This window comes from Pipistrellus hanaki, assembly GCF_964339955.1.
Source record: "Pipistrellus hanaki genome assembly, chromosome: 2".
NCBI lineage: Eukaryota > Metazoa > Chordata > Mammalia > Chiroptera > Vespertilionidae > Pipistrellus > Pipistrellus hanaki.
Genome location: NC_140504.1, coordinates 120,495,414 through 120,522,906, shown reverse-complemented (window position 1 = coordinate 120,522,906; position 27,493 = coordinate 120,495,414). Strand labels below are relative to the sequence as shown.

Sequence of the window (27,493 nt, the reverse complement as noted above, 5' to 3'; positions counted from 1 at the left end):
CCCTTTATGTTCATATGGCTTACATGTAAATCTTTTTTTGAATGGGACTTGAAGTCCAAGTACAAATGCTCTTCAATATTTTAGCAACTGCAAAGACCAAGGATCACTGCCTTCCATCAGCCACTCCCACAGGGTGACGGTGGGGTCAGTGACCCTCCTCAGCGGGCACCCTCCTGTGGCGAGCAGCTCTGATCCTGTGTGGAGATGAGGAAGTGTCCTCTTCAGTTTCAGACCCTGAAGGTTCATGATCTCCCTCCTGGGATCCTGTGTCTCCCACCAGTTCCCGCAGAAACTTGAATTTTGATAGAAAAAGATGCCACACAAAATACCAACCTAAAGAGAGACAAAAACATTAAGAATAATTATTATACGTTATTAATCAACAACATTCCAGTTAATTGTGGGGCATATATGATAAAACATTATTATCCACAAGTGATTACAAGAATACATTTATAAAACAAGTATTTTCTAAGCATTTACTATGGACAAGGTATACAGATAAACTCTGAATTTATAAAGGGATGGCAGAAACAGTTTATACCTTAATAGAATTTAGAATCCAAGCTTAGTCCATCTATATTAAAATTATAATGAGCTTTGATACCTAAGTAAAAGTGTTTATTATATTAAAATAAAATATTTGAGAGCATTTTTCTTGCTATCCACTTGGAAATTCATATCTCAATGCTAATATTGACTAAAAGTAAGTTTTCTTCGATGAGAATACAAAAGAAACAGCCCTGGCCAGTGTGGCTCAAACACCAAAACACCAAACACCAAACACCAAAAGATTATCGTCCCAAACACCAAAAGATTCAGGTTCCATTCCCAGGCAGGGCACATACGGAGGAAACCGATCGGCGTTTCTTTCTCATGACAACAAAAGACTTAGAACATCACAGGAACTTAAAAGACAAAGCAGCAGCATGTTTGAGCACTGACTCCAATTTTGAAGTAAATTCTATTGTGGGTAAAATGCTATCAAACAGCATCACAGAGAAACTGCACATGAGAGGAAGAGTTAATTGATGTGGCCAACTCCATTGTTATCTCAGGAAACTGCCATAGCCACCCAACCTTCAGCAACCTCTGCAGTGATCAGTTAGCAGCTATCAACATAAGACTCCCAGCAGTAAAAGATTATGCCTTGCTGAAGGCTCAAATGATGATTAGCATTTCTTAGCAATAAAGTATTTTAAAATTAAGGTATGTGCATTGTTTTATTAGATATAATGCTATTGTGCCCATAAGAGACTACAGTATACTGTAAACTAACTTTCATATGCACTGGAAAACCAAAAATGTGTGTCACTCGCTTTAATACAATATTCACTTTATTGCGGTGGTCTGCAACCAAACCCGCAATATCTCTGATGTATGCCTGTACATGGAACTACAGTGTTTTCTTTTGTGTCTGGTTTCTTTCACTCAGAATAAACTGTCAAGGTTCTTCAATCTTATTATTGCTTGCATTACTTTATTTTTATCGTTGAATATTATTCTGTTGCATGGATAAATCACTTTTTTTATTTTTTATCCATTCACCAATTAATGAACATAAGGCTAGTTTCTAGTTTGGGCTATTATAAAAAAACAAAGTTTCCACCTTTTGGCTGCAATGACAATTTGTGTACAAGTTTTCACAGGGACATGTTTTCATTTCTTTTAGGTACAATATATATCTATGAGAACCGCTGGGTCATATGGTAACTTTAAGCTTAACCATTTGTGAAACTGTTTTTCAAAACAGCTGCATCATTTCACATTCCCACCAGCAAAATGTGAAGTTCCAATTTCTCTACATCCTCACCAAGACTTTTATTGTCCACCATTTTTTATCATAGCCATCCTGCTGGATGTGAATTGTTTATCCTGTGGCTTTTATTTGCATTTCCTTAATGACTAGGGATTTGAACATTTTTCATGTGTTTATTGATTATTTTCTTAGAGAAATGTCTATTTAATTCCTTTGCCCATTTTTTTAAAAAGTGGGTTGTTTTTCTTTTATAATTAAGTTGTAAGTGTTCTTTATATATTCTTGACACTAGACCCTTAACAAATTTATGATTTTGCAAATATTTTCTGTCATTCTGTGGGCTGTTTTTTCATTGTCTTGATAATGCCCTTAGAACTACAAAAGATTTTAATTATAATAAAGCATAATTTATCATTTCTTTTTTTATGAAATCCAATTTATCTATTTTTTCTTTGGTTGCTTATGCCATATGTAGGGAACCATTGACTAAACCTAGGTCATGAATACCTATGTATTCTAAGAGTTTCAGCTCTTACATTTAGGTCTCTGATCTATTTTAGTTAACATTGTGTGAGAGAGAGTTCCAAATTCATTATTTTGCATGTGGATATTGCCAGAGCTGAGCAGCAGACCCTGAACAACGGATGAATGATTATTCTAATATACGTTTCTGTGAAAGAGAAGGCTAAGGCACTACTTGCTCTCGCTTCCAAATAGCCCTGTTCGCCTGTCTTCTTTGGCTTTTATTGTCATAACAGCTTGAACTAAAATTAATCTTTAGATATAATTAGCAGGATAAACATCCTTGAGAAAGTATATGCTTTTACAATGTCAGGTCTTTAAAGACTAAACATTGAAATTCTAGAGAAACAGCCCGGGGGATCAGACTTGTTTGGAAAAGTCAAGGTAGGGGCTGCTGCCTTCGGCAAGGTCTCCTCAGACACCCCCAACCTTTCAGAGAATCCTCCCCACAGACATTCCAACCAAGTCCCCAAGATATCAAGTCCTTCCCAAATGATTTGCTGAAAACACTGTTCTTCCTCCCAACCCCATTAAATTCTCTTAGAAACTTTGTCAGAAATCAAATTACATAAATGTTATAGTTTATTTCTGGACTCTCAATTCTACTCCATTGATCTGAATGTCTATCCTTATTAACTACCACACCATCTTGATTACAGTAGCTTTGTGTTAAGTTTTGAAATCTAGTATAAGCCCACCAATTTTGTTATTTTCTACACTATTTTTGACTTATCTGAGTCCTTTGCATTTCTTTGTGAATTTTAGACTTATGTTGTCAACTTCTACAAAAAAAAAAAAAAAAAAAGCAGCAAGAATTCTGAAGGGAATTGCACTGAATCTGTAGATCAATGTAGGCATCTACACTTTTTTAACCTGTTAACCGAGCGGGACCTATAAATACGTTAAACATAAACACTATCGGGAACGGGTAGGACATATGAATACGTCCTTGAAATATATGTTGCGCCCTGAGAGGGACGGTATATATTTTTTGTAATCTTTATAATTGTTTGTAAAATTTATAATTTTTTAATTTGATGTTTCCATTTTTTTGTTGGTATTCTTTTCTATTTGTTTGTAATTTTGTATTTTCCTTTGTGCTTTATATATAAATAAACAAAAAAATATATATTTCATTTATTTTAATTAAGTATAAATAAATAAAATAATAATATAAAATTACGTCCGCTGGGTGTGATATACTGACACGTCCTAGTGAAAGAGTACGCACCCGTTGTACGTTGCATAATTAAAAAGGGAACTCCCCGGTTAACCGGACACTTGTGGTTTTGATAATCAGGAAAATCAGGAGAAATTGATACTAAATAATAAATACTCTGTAGGCTTATAATGTTTTAAATAGCCCAAAGCCATTAAATGGCTTAAATTAATAAAGCCAATTAATATCAACATATACTAAGGAAAATCCTTAACTCTTAGGTTAGTTTTGAGAACCCAATCTAAAAGTTAAAAGAACTCATTTGCCCAAGGTCCTGTGCTATACATAGAGATCATGAAAGTGAATTTACCATGAAGGAAATTATAGTCAAGCTCAAAGATGAGAGTCTTAATCTCATAAAAATGAAAGATTGCAAAAGTGGTTACAAGGCATAAAATGACCACAAAGAAAAGTAAGGGAGGTCACTAAAGGTCTTTTAACTAAAAAGAAACTATGGTGAAGGCTGTCACCACTGGAGTTCCCACCATAAAATACCGTCGTGCCCTTGGGATGATTATGAGAAAGCAAAGTCTCCCAGCATGGAAATCTATTAAAACAAGGCACTGAGGATAGCTGTAGGAGTCAGTTTAGAGAGACAGAAGAGCATTCAACTAGATCACAAACTCTATCCCAATTTAATAAAACAACCCCCCCCCCCATTTTTTAAATCACTGTAACAACCAAACAATATAAGGAATTCAATTGTAAAGTCAAAATTGAGAACATGATGGCCAGTGAGAGAAAGTCCAGTGTGGAGCAGCATGTTAAGACCACTTCCTCCACACTTAGCACTGATCTCCACACCAGTTACACTGCTCGACTCCACGTCTTTCATTTTTACTCCCAAATATGGGGCTAAGAAACCCTGAAAAGTATGCTTATTTTCCCCTATTCTCTCTGGGCATAAGGTGGGCAAGGGTAGGGTGGAGGGGGAGCATGTGGATAATGACACTGTTTCCCACAAAAAATAAATCATCATAGAGAATTCCCCTAATATACATATGAAGTTCATCTGCTGGGCAGCCACAAAGAACAAATAGCCACTGTGCTTGGTTTTTACAATGGCTACTGTAATGACAGGCTGGGAGGGCAACGTGAAGGGATAAATTGTAGTGCTGATAAGAACTGCTGTAATGTTCACTACATTAAGGGAAGTTCACCAAGTTGTCCTCTAAGTAAAATTATTAAGTTCTTACATAGCTATAGTTTGGGGGAGAGAGGTGGGAGGAAGATGTGGGAGAGGGGGATTTTCATATCACAGTATCTAGAATTAGTAAAATCTAATGCTTCTACAACAGATTCTTTATCAGTGTTCAGAGTCTGAACTAGGAACAATACTAAAAATGCCAGGCAGTTTGAATGGAAGAATCACACACTACATATGTACAGCGTGGATCAAAAGTAGGTTTACAGTTGTAAGTATGTGAAACTACTTATTCTTATATTTTTATTTATTAATTCTTGTATTATTTTCCATATGAACAACTGTAAACCTACTTTTGCCCCACCCTGTATTTTGGGAAAAAGTACCATTTCTACAACGCCAGTGGGTATAAACCAGGTAAAGCATATCTTAGAAAAAAACACACAAAGGATATAGTACAGCACCAGATAAAACTGCTAATAAAAGCAAAGATGGCGGCGCCCACAGCCAATAAGGAGATAATATGCTAATTGACTGTCACACCCTCAAAGATGGCAGTGCCCAGTCTCCTCAGCCCCCCAGTCGCCCAGGGCCAGCCCTAGGTGCAAGCAAGCCTCAGGTGCCAACTGCCCAGCCACTCAGGGCTGGCCCGAGGGATGACCAAACAACTGAACAAGCTGGCTGCATGGGACGACCAAACTAGCTGGGGGATGAGGGACAAACGACTGAATAAGCAGGCTATATGGGGCGACCAGGCTGGTAGGGGGGTTAGTGAGGGATGACTAAACGACTGAATAGCAGGCTACATGGGGCGACCAGGCCAGTGGGGGAGCCGTGAGGGACAAACAGGCTGGGGGGGGGGGGGGGGCAGTAAGAGGCGACCAAGCCGGGGGGGGGGGGGGGCAGTTGAGGGCGACCAGGCCGTTGGGTGGGGCAGTTAGGGTTGACGAGGCCAGTGGGGGGGGGGAGGGGGGCAGTTAGCAGCAATCAGGCAGTCAGGGAGGGGGCAGCTGGGAGCGGCCTGGTGGGCAGTGGGGGGAAGTTAGGGGAGACCAGGCTGGCAGGGGTAGGAGGGTGGGGGGCAGTTACGGCAATCAGGCTGGCACACAGAGGCAGTGAGGGGCGATCAGGCTGGCAGGCAAGTGAGCGATTAGGAGCCAGCAGTCCAGGATTGTGAGAGGGATGTCCCAAATTGGAGAGGGTGCATGCTGGGCTGAGGGGGAACCCCCTCCCCCTGTGCACAAATTTCATGCACTGGGCCTCTAGTCTTATGATAAACACAAAGCAGAACATTGCAGACATAGTCCATCTCCTGTTACTTTAATAAAACAGCTTTTAGTTCAAGTAACAGAAACCCTGTCTTAGCTTAACCAAAAAGGGGGAAACTATTATAGCTTACAGAAGTGTCTCATAGAGCACATGGAAGCAAGCACTCCATACTAGGCCATTGTGAACTGACACCATTCTCTCAGCATTGAGTGTTTCTCTACAAGCTTGCTTCATTTTCTACTAGGCTTCTCTTGTATATAGCTGCTTTTTTCCAGCTCTATATGACTTTTTAGTTCATGTCCTCAAAAAAGCAACCTGGAATCTCTGTCCCAACTTGGGTCAAGTGTAAGCCCCAAGACCAATGTGCATTACCTGGGTTAGGTACTGTGAACATGGCTGTAGGGCCTACCCCTGAAAGTTCAATTGATTTTAGAGATTGGAGAGGAGTGGATAGAAAAAACTCAAGTAAAATGTCTCCTCTACTTTTATTAGGTAAACAGGTTCCTGAAGGATGGTCTCCACTAAGGACTCACACCCCAAAATCCCTAAGCGGGCAGGCAATTCTTTTATTGGATAAAGTGTAACCCAAACCTTCAATTTTCTTGGGATCTGCCTCAATTCCTTTAAAATCACAACACAAATGTGACCTTTGATGAATATTCACATGGCAAGAGGTCCTCAACCTCTGTAACAGAAGAACTACTTAGGGTAGAGGTGGAGATGGCATCAGATGAGAGTCACATGTCACTTTTAGAGAAAAGGGCACATGTAAATGCAAAGAATGTTCAAAAACATTCAATATCCAGCAAAATGACTCCAGTTTGAGATAATGTGGTTACCACATTACAGTCATTCACAAGAAGAATCACTCAGACTGGGTACTCATCTTATTCTATGAAAAACTACAGATTCCCAACAACTTCTTCCTGAATTCCCAAATTAATCTCCAGAGATTGTGCTTACTCATTTTTTTTTTAGTTCCCTAGATGATTCTGATAAACACGCAGGTTTGGAAAAGACAAATGGAGTGAAGAAGATACTTGATTACTTTTGCAGATCAATTACGAATATTGGCCAAGGAAAAGGACGAAAGGATTAGCAATGGAGCACCAGTGGGAGAGAGATGAAACAACAATTGACCAGATCAACTATTTGAGAAGATTCTACTTCAGAAAGGCAGGAAAAGCCACCTTACTATTAGTGATTAAACAGAGTTTATAGAGGGGACCTATAAAGACACTGCCCAGATATTGCTGATGGTGGGGCAATGCTGCAAGAAGATAATGGATGTGCGATGAATGATGTAATGGATGGTAAGAAGTTGGACAAAAAGAATATCTTTGTTCCACCCTAACTAGTTTTGCTTAATGGATAGAGCATTGGCCTGAGGACTAAAGGGTTCGATTCTGGTCAAGGGCACATGCCCAGTAGAAGGTGTGAAGGAGGCAGCCGATCAATGATTCTCTCTCATTATTGATGTTTCTATCTCTCTCTTCCTTTCCCTTCCTCTCTGAAATCAATGAAAATATTTTTTTTTAAAAAGAATATCTTTGTTCCAAGTAAAATTGTATTGTCTGGTTAAACAGAATGGTTTATTATAACATTTATGTAGTCAGAGTTCATTCTTTTGTATACTATGAACATAAAAGAAAACAAGTGGAAAATTACATAATATAAAATGAAGCATCAGCCGAAGCCGGTTTGGCACAGTGGTAGAGCGTCGGTCTGCGGACTAAAAGGTCCCAGGTTCGATTCCGGTCAAGGGCATGTACATTGGCTGCGGGCACATGCCCGGTAGGGGGTGTGCAAGAGGCAGCTGGTCAATGTTTCTTTCTCATCGACGTTTCTAGCTCTCTATCTCTCTCCCTTCCTCTCTGTAAAAAATCAATAAAATATATATATATATATATATATATATTTTTTTTTAAATGAAGCATCACATTCTATTTACATGTTATTGGTTATAAGAGATCATCAAATTAAGGACAGAGGAATATGCAGTGGAGTCTGGGAGGGGGAGAGGCACCACAGACCCAAGGAATAGAATCACCAGTTCACTGTGACTTTACCATAAGAAAAGACCTACCTAACTTGGACTTTGGGATTTAATGACTAACTTTTTCCAGGTGTGTATATGCATCTTTAGGGGACAGCAGCATAGGAAAAATAATACCACTAAATTAAACTCAGGCTACTAAAGGGACCTGCCTGGTGTACCCTACATTACTATAGCAGAGAGAACCTCTTATCGAAGTATGGCTCATAAAATTCATCCCACCCAAACCTAATATGCAGACCAGAAACTCCTTACTTATCCTTATTCTATGGGGCATGTGTCTTGTCTTGGGATTTAGTACGAAAACATGGCAAGAGAGAGAAAAAAAGAAGTGTGGAGGTGTGAGGCAGGACTGTCCACAATTAATCAGAAATTTATGCTGACTGTTAAAACAAGTATTGCAGGTTTTTTTATATTTTAAATTAAGGCAAGTCTGTGCCTTGCTCCAGTCTTATACTGAATAAGCACTGTATATCAGAAAAACTGGCTTGTAATAGAGGGTATGTATTCTAGGATAAGCAAAGGAGCATTCACTTGTGTATGCCAATAACTAAGTTGGCTCAAAAAATGAATTACACTATATGTTGTTTTTCTAGGCAAGATAAATGGGCTGGCAGCAGAAAGGTAGTAATGAACTTGAGTGATGAATCCTCACCATCAACATACCACAAACAGGAATAGTTCTAACAGAGTTCACAGTTCACAAAGTATTCTTACTGGTACATTCATCATTCCACTTAAACCTCTGAATAAATAGGACTCAGAATCATCCCCAATTTCTAAATAAAATAAAGGCTCAAAAGTGACTCATAACCACTGAAGAAGGCCAGCCAGGCAAAACACAGCAATTAATTTTAAAATTGTATCCAATTTCTTAGATTTTCATGATGAAAGTAAGGTAATTAGGGAATGAGAATTTGATTTCATTACCCAAGATTTTTTTAGGTCAAAAGCCTAGATGCAGAATAATCACAAATTCTTATCTTTGTGAAATCATCCCAAAGGAGTTTTACATAATCCCACCTTCATGTTGGTATCTAATGGTTATCTAACTGGCACACTATCAATCTCAATTTGTATAAAGTTCTTTCCCATTTTCAATCCTATTACCTTATTTTCATTTTACTCTAAAGTCAGCAAAGGTTCACTTCTAAAACAAAATAAGCTAAGTAAAAATAGAGCCATGCTCTTCCAATCCCTACCACAATGCTCCCTCGATTGCTCCCTCTACCGTCCGTTCTTAATGACACTCTGGGCAACACCAGAAGATAAGCCCCTGGAGATACCATTACTGAATCAACACAATGTGGAACCATAATACCTCCACATCCAAAACTCTTTTATCCAAAACCTGTAAGACATTTTTTTTAAACCCTCTCCTCTTCTCAATTTTCTCCTCCCTTTGGTGGTCACAATACTCCCATGGAAACAAATATTGCCTCTATTACAAATAACAACCAAATTTTTCATCCATACCGTCTAGCTCCTTCTTTTGATTTTGTGTTTATGTACTAGGGACTGTACTCCCTCCCCATCTCTCTAGTGTAGGGGTGTCAAACTCAATCAGAGAAGGGGCCAAAATCTAAAATCCAGCCTAAATCGCAGGCCGAATGGTTTACTGAACAGTCATAAACTGACAATGTCATAAACTGACAGCGGAATGCAGTGATGACAGCGCGGTGCGGGCCACATTGCAAGGCCTGGCGGGCTGGATTTGGCCCGCGGGCCTTGTGTTTGACACATGTGCTCTAGTGGATACACAGTCCCTCCCCCTCAGTGCTACAGATTCCACCTTAATAAACCACCTCCCATTTGTTTCCTTCACTATGTTCCTAGTGTCTTTCTCTATCCTAGATCAAATTCTTATTATCTGTCAACTAGATTATCACCACAATCTCTTACAGCTCAGAAGCATGTTGGAACTACACTGCTTGGCCATGAATACTAACTCAACAACTTACTTGCAATTTGGGAAGGTTAACATCTATGTGTCTCAGTTTCTCCTTCTATCAGAGATAACAGTACCCACGTTCAAAGAGTCAATATGGTAACAAAAAAAAATAATACATGTAACACGCTAAAAAGAATGCCTGGCACATAGTAAACAATCATCAAATGTTAGCATCAGCTCCAGACATGAGGCTATTAATGCTGTTTCTGAAAACTAGAGGCCCCTCTGGCTCCAAGAGGACACTCATTTTCCCTTCCTATCAAAGGCTGAAGATTACTTTCCTAATATCTGCGGAGCAGACTGGGCAGGGCAAAGTGGGGCAGACCAGACCTGAGCAAGTGGAGCAGAACAGAGCTGTCTAGCCAGAGAGGGACCTAACTCCAGGGCCACCTCACAGCCATCCTGTCCTCACAACCATGCTGAATCACAATTGAGTTATTTACAATGAATAATAAAGTTTTCTTCTTACACCATACCCAAAATTGGGGATTCCTATTGGCACTGAATTGGTGCTAAGAGCCATCAATTGATAACCCTTTCTTTCAAAACTACTGGAGGTGCAATGAGGCAAAAATTAAAAGACAAACAAATTAAAAACAATAGGTAAAACAATCTTCGTTTACAGTTCACATGACTCTGGGTTAAAAATCCTGTGGAATTTTAAAAAGAGTAAAGGAATTCTCTCTGCTTGCTCTCCCCTCCCCAAATCTTACAGAACAGTGAAATGTGGCAAGATTGTAGGATATAAAGGCAATATGCAAATATATGAATGCATGACAATGATTTGAATGAATTTAGCAGTTTTGCAGAATATAGTGTCAATATACAAAAATCATTTGTTTCTACATATTAGCAGAAAACATTAAAAGAATACCATTTACAATAGCATCAAGAATATGAAACCTTTACAGTTAAATTAGACAAAATTAGTGCAAGACCTAGACTACTTATCAAAATGCAAAATCTTGCTAAAATAAATTATTAAATTCCTTTAAGAAATGGAGATATAATATGGTCATGGACCTCAACCTTAAATGTCAATTCTCTCCAACTTGACCTATAGAGTCAATATATCAATTTTGACAAGCTGATTCTGAAGTTTATAAGGAAATGCAAAGAACCTAAAATAGCCCAAACATTTTGAAATTAATAACACTATATAATCTACACAGTTGACATAAAAATAGACATAAACAGTTCAATGGAACAGAACAGTCCAGAAATAAACCTATACATATAGAGTGAATTTATTTGCAACAATTGCCTTTTCAATAAAAACAGTTGGATATAATTATGTAAGAAAATAAGAACCCCAATCCTTAACTCAAACCATACACAAAAAATTATCTCAAAGTAGATCGCAGACCTATAGGTAAACCTAAAATATAAAATTCCTGGGAAAAAAATTGTAGGAGAAATATCTTTGTGACCTTGAGGTAAGCAATTATTTCTTGGGATTCAAAAAAACATTAAATACAAAACAAAACAAAATTGACAAATAAGACTTACAAAACTGGGGAAACGTATAAACGAAACTGCTTATTTCAGATAGTGCCAAGAGCTCTGAAAACTAAGGTTAAATGAGATAGAGTGACTGGCTAAACTACCTATGTGGTCAGTTGATGTGAAAACCTGAATGATGAGAGGAACTAGCCATGTGAAGAGCCAATGGAAAACCCAGGAAAGTACAAGGTTGGCCTGTTGGTGGACTATTGAGAGTAGTGGGAAGAAGAAAAGATGCATGGAGCAGAGGGCTGCATCACACAGATCCATGAAGGCCACAGTAAGAAATTTAAGCTGTACTGTATTTAGAGTACAGGGTCACCTAAGACCATCAGAAAACACAGATATTTACATTATGATTCATAACCGTAGCAAAATTACAGTTATGAAGTAGCAACGAAAATAAGTTTATGGTTGGGGGGGTCACCACAACATGAGGAACTGTATTAAAGGGCTGCAACATTAGAAAGATTGAGAACCACTGATTTAGAGAGAAATGAGAAACTATTGGAGAATAGATTTTAAGCAAGGAGTTGAGGCAAGACAGTAAGAAGCTAAGAATATTCCTTGGCAAATAGAATGCGAAAACTGAGACAGATAGTTAAATGGCCAAGCAGTTTACAGCTATCTAGTAAATTGAAAATCCTATCTTTCATAACCAAGGACACTTAAGAGTAAATGAGCCAAAACCAGTTTGGCTCAATGGATAGAGCGTCGGCTTGGGGACTGAAAGGTGCCGGGTTCAATTCCGGTCAAGGGCATGTACCTTGGTTGTGGGCATATCCCCAGTAGGAGGTGTGCAAGAGGCAGCTGATCGATGACTCTCATCTATGTTTCTAACTCTCTATCTCTCTCCCTTCCTCTCTGTACAAAATCAATAAAATATATTAAAAAAAAAAAAGAGTAAATGATTTACACTTCTCCTCCACAACCAGAGAGAGGAGGAGCTGCTGCCCATTAGAGGGTAAAATAGCTTAAATCACCCTACTCAGAGATACACAGTAGAAATCTAATAATGCCATTAGCCAAGGACAGATAAAGTTAAAGGAATAAATCTCATTTTGGTACATCAGCATAAAGCTGATGAATATTCTATTGAGATCCTCCCCTAAGATCTTCCCTAAGCCCCCAGCCTTTAAAGCCCTTAAGACCAAGGACACAGAATGCTTCCCCAGAGAACAAAGGAACTTTCCCTTCCCCCCTCTTCTTCACCTAGCACCAATCTCCTAAACTCTAAGGGACCCCATGAGACTTGCAACCAAGGAGCAATGGGCAGCAGCTCCTCAAGGCCCCCTTTTCTCTGACTTTCCACTGTGTTGACAGCAGTCTCACCTTTGCTCACTTCTTTCCCATAACATTTCCAGAGAGCCAAAGCAGTCCCAACTAGTCTCTCCCCTGTTGCTTCTTGTGTCCTTAGCCCTCCCTTGTTTCACTGTCCCCAGCCTTAATAAATGTACTCTCAAAATTACCTGGGTTCCTGTTGTGAAATCTTTCCTTCACAAAGTCAAGAACTCACACACTTCAGGCCGGCCCAAGGTAGACAGGCTCCTGGCCCAGACCCTGTCCATTAACAGAGTGATGTTTTTAAGAGTGGCAACTGATGCATCAAAACAAAAGAAAGGAAACTCTAGATGGCAGGAAAGAGGGAGACTAATTGGAGCCAAAATTCTATAAGGACCCATAGAAAAGACCTGAGATAGGAAGAGGGGGGGGTGAGGGAAGAAAAAAGGATGAGTTCAAAGTCCACTTACAGAATTATCTTGCAGGCAGCCAAGTTTACAACACCCAAGAGGGAAATAAGAGGATGCCTCTCTGGAGAGATGGAATACCCAGAGAATAAACCTCCACACACTTACAATTGGAGATTCCTCTAAAGAAGAAACCCTATCATCCTGCAGTGAACCTGAAGCAGACACTGAGAATTTATCACCATCTTTTACTACCTTATCCTTAAACGTGAACAGAAAACAGATTACTAGACATTTGCAGAAAACCTCCAATCACAAAAAGAATCCAAAGTGAACAAGAAAAAAGAAATATGTGATAAAAATAAGAGCAATACAAGGAAAAGAAAAATACTCCATTAAAAACAACAAAACAATTGCAACGGCTATGTTTATGGAGATAAAATATTACATACATGAAGAAAGAACAGCTGCCATAAAAAGAGTAATCAGAAAACAAGAAAGCTCTAAAATTGAAAATGAGATAGCTAAAACAACAAATTAAGAGGTAGAAAATAAAACCCCAAATATCTTCCAAAAGAAAAAGAGAGGAATAAGGTAAGGTAGAAAATAAAAGATAAAAAGATAAAATTAAACAATCAGCCCAAGAAACCCAACATCCAACCAATGGAAGTTTCAGAAAGGATAAAGAAAATGAAGGAAGAAAATTATCAAAAATATAACTATAAGGTTCTCCCTCCTCCCAACTGGTGGGCGGAGTTATGACATTACTGGCACCTGTCACAGAGACATCTCCAAAACATTGAGCCATCAATCAGTGCCTGCCAAAGTGTCCTGGAGCCCACCCCTTCCTGTTCTGCCCTGGGTCCAACCCTCTTCTGTTCCTCCCCTTAAAAGGACCCCCAGACCAGCCATGTGCTGCTGATCATCTATGTCCAGGTGGCAGCCCGGCTGGGTCCATCTCCCCTCCCAACTCATTCAATTCTGATTTCTCTACCTCCGTAATGAGTCCCACTCATTACTGGGGAATAAACTTTACTTTAAAACTCCTTGGTGGTCAGTTTCCTGCGTCTCAAACCTTACAATAACAAATTTTTCCCAGAAATGCAGAATAAACCTGAAACGAAGGAACCAGAAAAATGAAAAAAACATACTTAAGCATATCGTTAAGATGTTTGAGTATAGCAAGAAGAATAAAGAAACAGAAAGTATTACATTTCTCAAAATCAAACCTAGGAAACTAGAAATCAATGGAGTAATATTTTAAAATTCTGGATGAAATTATTTGCAACACGAGATCTACTCAAATTATCAATCAAATGTAAAGGTAGAAAATAAAATAGACATTTTCAAGCAGACATTAGCTCAAAAAATTTTTTTCCATAAATTCTTTTTTTTTTTAGAAAGATACTAAAAAATGTGCTCCAGCAAAACAAGAATGTAAACTGAAAAAGGTGGTGACATGAGATCTGAAAGAAGTTTCCAGCAGAGAGGGTAAAGGCTGGGCAGAGAATAAAAGCTGTTAAGAAGGAAGAAGGGCTTTGGGACTGGGGGGGAGAATTGGAGGTAGGGACAGGGTAGGGAAGGAACAATTTCTTTGAACATATATAGGCAAATATTACTAATGGATGAATGTAAGATTATGGAACATAGGAGAGGGGGACAAATAATGTGTATATACAAAAAGTAATACAAGGTAAATTAAAAATGCAATTATTAACCTCAAGAAAAATGGAGAATCACCGTGTGTTCTCCCTCTCTTTGCTGGAGCACACCTGGGCCTCTCCTCCCTCTTTCATCCCTCAAGGGGCGTATCTCTCTCCCTCTTCCTCATAAGCTCCAAGCGCCCGTCTACTACCTCTGCAATCTTCTAAATAAACTTTCCCTTATAATTGGAGTTAGTGAAGGAGGGAGGGAGGAAGGGAGAGAGAGAGAGGGAGAGGGAGAGAGAGAGAGAGAAGAGAAGAGAGTATATAAGAAAGGAAGTGTAGTCAAACTATACTATTGGACCAGCAGGGACAATTTACACAGCCAAAATATAAATTTTGACTAGCAAGTTAGCCAAAAATTATCATTATTAATGGGATGCAGGAAAAGAAATTGGGTCTCGCCGAAACCGGTTTGGCTCAGTGGTAGAGGGTCGGTCTGCGGACTGAAGGGTCCCAGGTTCGATTCCGGTCAAGGGCATGTACATTGGTTGCGGGCACATCCCCGGTAGGGGGTGTGCAAGAGGCAGCTGGTCGATGTTTCTCTCTCAACGTTTCTAGCTCTCTATCTCTCTCCCTTCCTCTCTGTAAATATCAATAAAATATATTAAAAAAAAAAAAAAAAAAAGAAAGAAAGAAATTGGTCTTAGTAATGTCTAGAACTGCAAAAATCAAGAAATAACTATGAATAAATTATTTAGGAATATGAAAGTAATTAACTAGGGAAAACTGAAACTGAAGGGAACTGCATTTTCCCTTGTACCATTGAGACGGGCCGGTAAGCCAGGACAAGCCAAATAGAAAAACTGAAATAGTTAAACAGCAGTTTACAGCAATCTAGAAAATCTACATCCCAAGCAGTTTGTAGACATCTACCCTATTTCCCTGAAAATAAGACAGTGTCTTATATTAATTTTTGCTCCCAAAGATGCACTAGATCTTATTTTCAGGGGATGTCTTATTTTTCCATGCGCTAGGTCTTATTTTCGGAGGATGTCTTATTTTCGGGGAAACACGGTAGCAGATTATACTTCCCTAAACCAAGGACATTTAAGAGTAAATGATTTGCACTTCTACCCAAACAGAGGTAAATAGCTTAAATCACCCTACTCAGGGAGACAGAGAGCAGAAGTCCAATTAGTACCATTTGTCAACCACACCCAAGGACAGATAAAGTTAAGAGAATAAACCTCATTTTGGTACATCAGCATAAATCTGATGAATATTCTATTGAGATCCTTCCCTAAGCACCCAGCCTTTAAAATCCTCCAAAACAAAGGTCCTAGCACATGCTATCCCTTCCAGGTGCATGCCAGCATCTTTCCCCAGAGGCATGCCTTTCCTAAAGGGACCCCAGGAGGCTTGCAACCAGGGCAACAATGGGCAGTGGCTGTACATCCCAGGCAAACCCCTGACTGTCCCCAAGGCCCCCTTTTCTCTAACTTCTTAGTGAGTCAAAGCACCCCAGCCTAGGCTCATTTCCCCAGTCCTCCTTGTTTCATTGTTCCTAGCTTTAATAAACATCCTCTAAAACAGCAGTTGCCAACCTTTTGAACCTCATGGACTACCAGTGGTCCAGGGACCACCAGTTGGTGACCGCTGCTCTAAAATTCACCTGAACTCATGTGAAACTTTTTCTGCATGAACTCAAGAACCCCACACTACTTGCTGGCCCTAGGCAGACCCACTCGGGGCCAGTTCCCCTCTCCAGTAATACTACTGACTTTTTAACTTGACTTCTTTTGTTCATTTTAACTTGACTTCTTTTATTCAAACCTTAAAAATATATATATATATATATATATATATATATATATATATATATATATATATATATATTTTTTTTTTTTTTTTTTTTTTTTTTTTTTTTTTGAGTCCCGGTGCATGCACTCGGGGAGAAGGGTGTCCCTCAGCCTGACCTGCGCCCTCTAGCGGTCTGGGACCCCTCAGGGGATGTCTGCCTGCCAGCTTAGGCCCAGATATCCCTTGAGGGGTTCTTAGAGGCTCTTGCCACAGCCACTATTGCTCTGCTTGCCAGCCATGAGCCGTTTCTGGCTGAGCAGCACTCCCCCTACAGGAGTGCACTGACCACCAGGGGGCAGCTCCGGCATTGAGCATCTGACCCCTGGTGGTTGTCAGTGTGCATCATATCATGTTTCCCCGAAAATAAGACATCCTCCGAAAATAAGACCTACTTCCAGGTTTCCTTCTGAATGAAATATAAGGCATTCCCCTGAAAATAAGGCCCCCCTAGGCTCTGTCTCAGAATGAAAATTAATTTAATTTTATTAAATTAATTTAATTTAAACTTTGTGAAACCTAAACTGCAAGTCGTGACTTGGGTGAAGAATTCATGGGAGAAAATCACTGACAGTTGCATTGCAAATGCACTGCGAGCAGGCTACCTTGACAAGAAGTACTCATTTAAAGACAGTGCTATTGCTAAATATGAGAGATTTGGTCCACTGATTCTGAAAGAAATGGAGTCACAAGAAATTCACCAGGAAATTCAGGAATTGGATGGTTATGATGTTCCAGAAGGTGATGACATGATTGTCGTTGAATAAATGAGTAAATTCTTAATACTGCAGGATTCACAGTTTGTCTGGTTTGTGTTGACAACTACCGTACTACCGTACCATATACAGGTAATAAATTTCCTTTATTTTCATTTAACAATAAATGTGTACCGTATTCTTCTTCATGGAAAAATAAGACATCCCCTGAAAATAAGATCTAGCGCATCTTTGGGAGGAAAAATTAATATAAGACACTGTCTTATTTTCGGGGAAATAGGGTAGCAATGGGTCATTCCACTGTTTGGTTGGTTTGCATATTAGGGTTTTATTATATAGGATTTAATATTCCCCCTCTCCCCCAGAGAAGGGAAAGGGAGAGATAGAAACATCAATGATGACAATCATCTGTTGGCTGCCTCCTGCATGCCCACCACTGGGGATAGAGCCCACAACCTGAGCAGGGCATGTGTCCTATCTGGGAATTGAACTATGGCCTCCTGGTTCATAGGTCAATACTCGACCACTGAGCCACGACAGCGGGCTTGTTCAAAACTTTTGAGAAAATGTTTTCTGAATAAAAATGTCTAACCAGCATGTGAAAAGTAGGTTATATAGAAAAGAGGGAGTGGAAAAACACTACTTAGGAAACCAAGACAAGCCAAAAATTAAGGTGGTGGTGATGGTAGACATGGGAAAAAAAACATCAGATTTTTAAAAAATCTATTATACTTTTAACTGACAATGATACTAGCTTAACTTTTACCTGTAACTCCCCTCCAAACAGAGAGACTTCTTTTAAGAGGAAGGAGTTTCTTATACAAAATGCTTTGTATTCGCATAAATCTGTACTATTCAGAACAAAACCTGTTCTGCTGGCAGAGATTGTGGGTTTGCAGGGACATTTAAGCTTCATTAAACTAGAAAGCAGAGTCTTTATGTCTGCAAATTAATAGTTCCACAAATTTGGCAAAGTTCCTGATGACATCTAGGATATTTTCACCAAATCGTAGACATAAATATGGAAATCAACATCAAACTTGATTAAATAGACAGATGGTTTGGCTTCTACTTGATGAAATGACCACGCCAGTCCTTTTAGAGCCATCTTTTTGGCATATTCCACTTGATTGCCTACAAAGCTTTCCACAAGTTCTCCTGGTTCCCTTTCTGCTGGAGGTGAATCGTTAGAATCACACATAATGGGAAGATCAGCTTCTTTAGAATCTGGTACATGTACAAGACGAGGTCTTTCTCAGATGATGTAAAACCATGTGTTCATTATAGGGGCACGTGCTAAGATCATTCCCCTCCATTCACCTTTATAGCCATCCTCAGTCTGAAACATGTGCTCTACAGCTTTGCCAATCATTGTGTCAGCTAAGTGTGCATCACTGACACGAGATGTTGCAGCTCTATCAGGGAGGACATCCAGTGCAGAAACTCATCTTTATTAAGTTCTAGTGCATAAACACCATCAAATCCATCGTATTTTATAAGATACAGAGGGTTTACAGGTCCAAAACAATTCCTTTCCACATGGGTTCCAGGGCCACTGCCCTACTTCCACCCATGCTGAATCCTGCAGCCTACGACATTCTGCCGAGGCTGGGACATGGGCTTGCTTGGCCCCACACTGTTCAAGTGTTTTCTTGTGGGATGTCCTTTTCTTCATCAGTCTTGCAGATACACCAGCATGGCCTGCATCAGCTCTGGACCACTGGCCAGGTGTCTTCCCGAATGGGGTCTTCATTCATCTGCATTTAAGTGAGCAGCAAAGCTGCTAAACTAGGGTGAAAATTCAATATGCTCCAATTTGAAATTGTGCAGAGAATTTCAATGTTCTTGTTAATCCATCATCAACATGCCTCTTTTACAAATTCAGCAAAAATACATGAAATCAGAAGCACTCTGTTGGCCACTGAGGCTGCTGTTCTCAGCCCACGGGCCCCGTGGTCCTGCACTGTGCTCCCGCCCCAGCCCAACCTGTATCAGATTATTAAAAGAGATAAAATTGGACAACCAAATGGAGTGGCTGTTTGTAAGGGAAGGTAAAACCTAGATTTACACCCAAATCCTTGGCTGCCAGTAACATCTGAGATGGACAGGAGGGACAGGTGGTATAAAGCAAGAGTTCTGTTTTAGATATACAGATGCTGCCGGCAGTGGGTGCAAGCAGTGGCTCTGGCACCGGCAGTGGATGCAAGTGGGGCCAGTGCCGGCAGCAGGTGCAAGTGCTGGGCGGGACTGTGGCGCATAGGAGCAAATAATTTTCAATAACCACCAGAGGCTTCCCCCGCTGATAGCAACCAGAGCCCTGTTCCTGCTCACCTGCTCTGCCATCCTTCTGTGCTGATGCCCACCATGTTCTGTGCACGCCCCTGTGGTCAGCACACGCCATAGCAATAGGATGTTCTGTGTTTGGTCTATTTACATATTAGGGTTTTATATATATGGAGACTAGAGGCCTGTTGCAGGAAGATTCCTGCAATAGGGCTTCCTGGGGCCTTCCCGCCTGCTTCCCTCCCTTCTCCCCACCCTTCTCCCACCCCACCTTCTTCCCTCCCTTCTCCACATCCAGCCTGCTTTCCTCCCTTCTCTGCAGCCTCACCTGCTTCCCTCCCTTCTCCCCAGCCCAGCTTGCTTCCCTCCAGTGTCCGCCACCCTGCTTGCTTCTCTGCAGCTTTGCTCCCTTCTATAGCACTTGGCTTCCTTCTATGCTGTCTTCAGTCTTCATTTTGCACCTGGATATGCAAATTAACCGCCATCTTGGTTGAGTTAACTTGCACATTTGCTCCTGATTAGCTGGTGGGCATGGCTGGTGGGCGTGGTTCGTTGGAATAGCGAAGGTACAGTCAATTTGCATGTTTGTTCTGTAACAGTTTGAGTCTTGGCTCTGAATTCTTTCCTAGCCAGAACTCAAGTACTGAGATTGCGAACCCAGGTACAGTCTGACCCCATGGGTCTAACATCCAGTGCCATTTCTGCCACCTACACACCATCATTAGTTCTTTCAACAGAAAAATCTTGGATTACTTCTCCAAAGTCAAATAGCTACTGAGAGCTGAGAGTGTTACCTGAAAGAATGCCTGGCCCTGAGTGGGACTGCCTAGAGCCAGCTGCTGGTGTGTGGGTTCTGGACTTTGTGCAGGAAAAATTTCACAACACAAGTCCAGGTGAATTTTAGAGAATGTTTACTAAAACTGGGAACAATGAAACAAGGAAGGGCTGATTGAAATGAGACTGCTTTGGCTCACTTAAGAAGTCAGAGAAAAGGGGATCTTGAGATAGATTTCAGGAGGTTTGCCCAGGATGAACTGCCACTGCCCATTGGTGCCCTGGTTGCAAGCCTTAAGAATTTCGGAAGTGCATGCCTGTGTAGCAAGAGGAGGGGGAAGGGAGGCAAAATGCTAGAGATTCTCGTGGAGGGAGAGAATGCGCTGGACCTTCGTTTTGAGGGGTTTTAAAAAGGCTGGGTGTTTTGGGCCACAGGACACCTGCGGACTGTGACCCAGAGCAACCTGTGCCCACTCCACACTGGGGAGGGGCAACCTGGAACAACCCAGCTCACACTTCACTCCGCCCACAAGAAGGCAAGGACTGTGTGACCCAGAACAACCCATGCACGATCCACGTGGGCCCAGGGACTTGCTCCTTGGGCTACCCAGAGCAACCTAGCACACACCCCACTCCGGGACACAGGAGAGTGCTGCCAGGGCAGTCCAGAGCAATACAGTGTGCCCAGCCAGGGGCAACAGGAACTGTGCATGAAAGGAACTGTGCATGCGCTCCCATCACCCCGAGCATCTGAAGCAGACAACTGAGGGACCAGATCCATGAGAGAAAGAGATACAACTCAGACCAGAGACAATAAAGCCTCTGGGCTAACAATTTCCAGACCATTGGCCAGACAGGATCTTCAACCTCTCAAACCTCAAGCAGGGTGCCCAGAGCTAGAAAGATACAGCAAAAATGGGGAGACAAGAAAAAAAAAAAAAAAAACAATTCCCCAAGGAAAGGAAAGGAGGAATCACCAGAAAGGGAACTAAATGAAAATGGAGGCAAGCAATATGTCAGAGAAAGTATTCACAGTAAGGGTCATAAAGTTCCTCAACTGGCTGGATGAGAAAAGAAGCAGAGGACCGAATCAGCGAGTTAGAAGACAGGGCAGAAAAACACACTCAATCTGAACAGCAATTAGGAAAAAAATGTAAAAGCAGGAGGAAAGTTTAAGAGAGATTTGGGACAACAGGTGTGCCAGAGGTAAAAAAGAGGAGCAAGGAACAGAAAACCTATTAGAAGAAATAATGACAGAAAATTTACCTGACTTGGGGAAGAAAAATCACATAAGCACAGAGAGCCCCAAACAAGATGAACCCAAAGGATCCCACCAAGACACGATATTACAATGGCTAATGTTAATGACAAAGAAAGAATCTTAAGGAATGTAAGAGACAGAAAGTTACCTACAAGAGATCTCCCATTACACTATCAAATGATTTCTCAACAGCAACACATGAGGCCAGAGGGAATGGAATGAAGTATACAAAGTAATACAAAGCAAGGGACTGAATCCAAGAATACTCTATATCCAGCAAAGCTATGAATTAAAGATGAAATTAAAGATGAAAGGAGCTTCGCAGACAAAAAAAAAAAAAAAAAAAGGATTAAGGGAGTTTATTACCACCAACCCAGCAATGCAAGAAATGCTAAAGAGACTGTTGTAAAAAGAAGAAATAGAAATGGAAGAAGGAACACATGTGTGAAGAATAAAAATGGCAACAAACAAGTAACTATCAATAATTACCTTAAATGTAAATTGATTAAATACTCCAATTGAAAGACAAAAGATGATTGAATGAAAAAGGGATCATTCCTCAACACAATAAAAGCCTTATATGACAAACCTATAGCCAACATCATACTCAACAGGCAAATACTAAAACCATTTCCCTAAGAACAGGAACAAACAGAGATGCCCACTTTCACCACTCCTGTGAGAAACAGAACTGGAAGTGCTAGCCATAGCAATCAGATAAGAAGATTAAACAAAAGGTATCCAAATTGGAAAAGAAGAAGTAAAATTATCATTATTCTCAGGTGACATGATATTGTACATAAAAAAAAAAAAAAAAAAAAAAAACCTAAAGACTCCATCAAAAAACTACTAGATTAAATAAATGAATTTGGCAACATAGGATACAAAATTAACACCCAGAAATCTACAGCATTTTTATATACCAATAATAAACTTACAGAAAGAGAAACTAAAAAAATAATTCCACTTACCATTGCACACAAAAAATTAAGATACCTAGGAATAAACTTAACTAAGGAGGTAAAACACCTGTACTCTGAAAACTACAGGACACTGAAAAAAAGAGATATAGGAAAATATAAACTAGTTGAAGAATATGCCATGTTTATGGATTGGTAGAATCAACATCATAAAAATGTCCACACTACACAAAGCAATCTATAGATTCAATGCAATTCCCAATAAAATACCAATGGCATATTTCACAGATCTAGAACAAACTTTCCAAAAATTCATCTGGGATAAAAAAAAAATACAGCTGCACTAATCCTAAGAAAGAAAAACAAAGTTGGAGGGATAACAATACTAGATAACGCCGAAATGGGTTTGGCTCAGCGGATAGAGTGTCGGCCTGCAGACTGACGGGCCCCTGGTTCAATTCCAGTCAAGGGCATGTACCTTGGTTGCGGGCACATCCCCAGTAAGGGGTGAGCAGGAGGCAGCTGATCGATGATTCTCTCTCATCGATGTTTCTAGCTCTCTGTCCTTCTCCCTTCCTCTCGAAAAAAATAATAAAAAATATATATTTTTTTAAAATACCAGATATCAAGCTATATTGCAAAGCCACTGTTCTCAAAACTGCCTGACAAAAGAACAGACATACAGACCAATAGAACAGAACAGAGAACCCATAAATTGACCCAAGCCATTATGCTCAATTAATATTTGACAAAGGAGGCAAGAGCATACAATGGAGTCAAGACAGTCTCTTCAATAAATGGTGTTGGGAAATTTGGACAAATACATGCAAAAAAATAAAACTAGACCATCAACTTACACCATACACAAAAAATAAACTCAAAATGGATAAAAGACTTGAATGTAAGACGGGAAACCATTAAAGTCTTAGAAGAATCCATAGGCAGCAAAATATCAAACATATGTTGTAGCAATATCTTTACCACTTACAGCTCCAAGGACAATGAAAACTAAGGAGAAGATAAACAAATAGGACTACATAAAAATAAAAAACTTCTGCACTGTAAAAGAAACCATCAACAAAACAACAAGAGAGCCCACTGCATGGGAAAACATATTGTCAATGTTATATCTGTTAAGGGTTTAATCTCCAAAATTTATAGGGACCGCCTACATCTTAACAAAAGTAAGATAAACAACCCAATCAAAAAATGGGCAAAGGACATAAACAGATACTTTTCAAAAAAGGCTATACAAAGGCCAAGGAACATATGAAAACATGCATAAAGTCATTAACCATACAAGAGATGCAAATCAAAACAACAACAATGTGATACCATTTCACACCTGTCAGGATGACTATCATCAACAAATCAAAAAATGGCAAGTGCTGGCAAGGATGTGGAGAAAAAGGAACCCTTGTGCACTTCTGGTGGGAATGCAGACTGGTTCAGCCACTGTGGAAAACGGTATGGAATTTCCTCAAAAAATTAAAAATGGAACTCTCATTTAACCCAATAATCCCACTTCTAGAAATACATCCCCAGAAATCAGAAACATCAATAAGAAAGAATATTTAGACATTTATGTTCATAGCAGCACAATTTACAATAGCTAAGATTTGGAAACAGCCTAAGTGCCCATCTGCAGATGAGTGGATTAAAAAACTGTGGGACATCTACACAATGGAATACTACGCGGCTATCAAAAAGGACCTCTTACCATTTGCAACAGAATGGATGGACCTGGAAAACATTATGCTAAGCAAAATTTGCCAGTCGGAGAAAGATAAACATCACGTGATCTCACTCATTTGTGAAATATAACGAACAACATAAACTGATGAATGAAAATAAATAGATCCAGAGACATAGAAGGATCGAATAGACCATTGAACCTCAGAGGGAAGGTGGAGGAGGAGGTGTAAGAGATCAACCAAAGACTTGTATGCATGCATATAAGCATAACCCATGGACACAGAGTAGAGGGGTGAGGGCATGTGTTGTGGGGGTGGGAACAGCTGGGAGAGGTCAATGTGGGGAAAAGGAGACATATGTAATACTTTAAACAATAAACAATTTTTTTAAATAAAATAAAAAGAATTTAAATTAAAAAAAGAAAAGTCTGGGTGTTTAGGGACAATCTTAGGGGAGGGTCTCAACAGTATATTCATCAGATTAATGTTGATGTACCAAAATGAGGTTTATTCTCTTAACTTCATCTGTCCTTGGGTGTGGTTGGCAAATAGCACTAATTGGATTTCCGCTATCTGTCTCCCAGAGTAGGGTGATTTAAGCGATTTACCCTCTGTTTGGGCATTAGAAGTGCAAACTATTTACTCTTAAGTGTCCTTGGTTTAGGGAAAACATGATCTTCTAGATGTCTACAAACTGCTTGGCATCAAGGTTTTTTAACTGTCTCAGTTTCCCTATTTCATTTGTCTTGGGCTTACTAGTCAGTCTCAAGAGAAAGTCTGATATTTGTAGCAATTAGGAATTTTAACATCCCAAAGACAAGTTTGGCAAATATTCTACCAAGGGTGTTGTCACATATCACACATCTATGTTTCACTGCCATCTCCAGGTGGCCTGCATCTTCAAATTAGAAAAGGAAGTGTATGCTTTCTTCCTTCTTCATATCCAAACAAATAACAAAGGTCTGGTTTTCCTTACTTCAAGTATCCTAAACACCTCCAACCAGCCCAAAATCTTGACTTCAAAAGCAGGAAATTAAAAAGTCTTTTCAATTGTTTTATCATCAGAAAAGAAAGGCTGTAAATTAGGAACTTTGGTGCCTTAGTAAAGCAAGAAAATTAAAAATTATGCATACAAGTATGTAAATACAAATATATATATATATATATATATATATATATATATATATGCATATGCACAAACACATCCATATCCTCTCTAAACCCAACTCAGTACATTTTTCATGTAATGAATACACCCTATAGTATTTTTGAATTCTGACCAATTATTGCATTAATCTGAACCCATACTTCAATGCAATTATGAAAAAATAAACTCGATGACATTGAAATACTTCCCAAGTTTTCAGTTGTTGAGTCACTCTGCTAAGATATTTGTAGTTATCAATTACTGTGTGTGTGTGTGTGGGGGGGCGGGGGGGGGGGTCTAAAACTGAGCTAAGAGTACCTTGAGAAGAAAGTTTTATGTCCAGTCCTTCCAAGAAGGAAAAAACAGCAAACAAAACAGCACCATTATTACAGAACTAAGAGTTGGGTTACCCGACCCTAGGAGTTTAATATAGCCAGTGTTTTTAGGTTCTGTCTAGTCTCAACATTTCTGTTTGGAATTTAGTTTAAACCTGAACTCGCAAGTAAACAAACAATTTCTCAAGTGCTTCAAACCCAACTCTGATACTATTCCTGATTGAATGAAGGTAGCGAAACCTCTCTTTATCTTTAGGGTCAGAATCTGTTAAGAAAAAAGGAAAAAGGAGTAACCAATCACTTCACCTTCGAATACAGGCCAAGGTTAAAATCTGGGCAGAGTGTGGTAAGAATGGCAATCAAGAGCAGACGCTGCCGGTGAAGCAATATCTGGTTTAACCCGAGAGAAGATGCCCAGACCCGGGTCCTGTTCTCTCCCTCCCCAGGATGCCAGCGGCTGCCACAGGTCAGGGGTACAGCGCCGCTGGGCTCACTCCTGAGCCGTAACTGGACAACAGATGATTTTAGGACACTTGTTCATTCACGCCTTAATTTTTTTTTTTTTTTTTTTTTTTAACCAGACAGAGCAAGCCAGTCAGCAACACGAGGAGCGCTGGCGTGTGTGCCGCAGCGTGCCGCTGCCCCGCGGCGGTGCCCACTCACTCACCGCACACCATCAGCAGCAGCACGATCAGCAGCGTGGCCACGACCACCAGCAGCGTCAGCCCCACGTTGTGCCACATCCTGGGGGCGGAGGGGCGGCCGGCTCGGGGCGGCGGGGCAGGGGGCGCGCGCGGCCGGCGGGCGGGTCCCGGGCTTCAGCGGCGCCGCGGCCGCATGGGAGGCGGGCGCCCCCAGGGGGCGGGGCGGGGCGGCGCGGGCACACACCGCGGCCGGCGGGCCAACCCGGCCGACCCTCCTTCACGCCGCGGCGGGCGGAGCGCGGGCGGAGGCGTGTCGCGGAATGCCTCTACCCCCTCATCGCTCCCGGGAGCCTGGGACGCGGAGCCGGGAGACCCCGGCGGCGGCGACCGGATGCGCTTCCATGGCGGACACCACGCGCCGGTGGGAGGAGAGGACAGGCACGGGGACGCGCGGCGGTCGCACGGCCCTCGTCGCCGCCCTCCCGAGGGTGTCCTCGGCCCTAACGAACGGCGGATAACGTCTCCCGGCAGCCGCTAACAGCTGCTTCCCAGCCCCCGGCCCCCTCCCCCTTGCGGCAGCTCAGCCCCCGTAGTCCCCACCCCTGGCCTCATCGGTGGCGCAGGGGCGGCTGGGAGATGAAGTCCGGAGCCCGGTGGAGCCTGGAGAAAGCTGCCCCATGTGGACTACAACTCCCAGAACACACCACCGACTCCGCAGCTTTGCTTCTCCCTCCCTCTTTCCCCCCTTCTCTGCCTTTGGTTTTTCTCAAGCCACAACCTCTGTCTTCAGACTGCGGGTTTTGTATTCCCTATACCCGCGCAGTGGTCTGTGCCAAAGCGCCAGAGTTAGTTCAACCATTACTCCACAAACAAAGCCGTTTTGTTGAAAACCATGATTGACAAAGCACGAAGAGGAAAGGAAGGGGTGGCAGCTCCCTGAAAAATTGGTTGCCCGTGAACCTAGCTTTATAGCTGGGGGCGCTGGTTGTGCACTTGGGACTTTTGAGCAAGTACTCACATCCCAGCCGGAGACGCCGGCCTGGGGCACGGAATCTCCCTTTTCTCCCTGGAACAGATGTTGTATGTTTCCAAAGATAGTGTATTT

The 27,493-nt window shown here is 41.0% G+C and overlaps 1 protein-coding gene and 1 pseudogene across 2 annotated transcripts; both read right to left on the bottom strand.

The window, feature by feature from the left end:
- Window positions 1-26,617, bottom strand: SMIM13 (small integral membrane protein 13). The gene is made up of 2 exons (XM_084872620.1): window positions 26,412-26,617; window positions 1-333 (listed from the first exon to the last, which is right to left on the bottom strand). The coding sequence occupies exons 1-2, from the start codon at window positions 26,485-26,487 to the stop codon at window positions 146-148; spliced, it is 264 nt and encodes an 87-aa protein (XP_084728746.1). The 5' UTR covers window positions 26,488-26,617; the 3' UTR covers window positions 1-145.
- Window positions 18,319-19,171, bottom strand: LOC311618293 (spindlin-1-like; annotated as a pseudogene). The gene has a single exon. The product of its transcript is annotated as a spindlin-1-like (transcript).
- Window positions 26,618-27,493: the final 876 nt, after the last annotated feature.

What these genes read in the sequence shown, in the direction of transcription:
- SMIM13 (XM_084872620.1), bottom strand. Translation starts at nt 26,487, where the DNA reads ATGTGGCACAACGTGGGGCTGACGCTGCTGGTGGTCGTGGCCACGCTG. An exon ending in GCTGCTGCTGATGGTGTGCG is followed by an intron (nt 334 to 26,411) that starts GTGAGTGAGTGG and finishes GTCTCTCTTTAG; the next exon opens with GTTGGTATTTTGTGTGGCAT.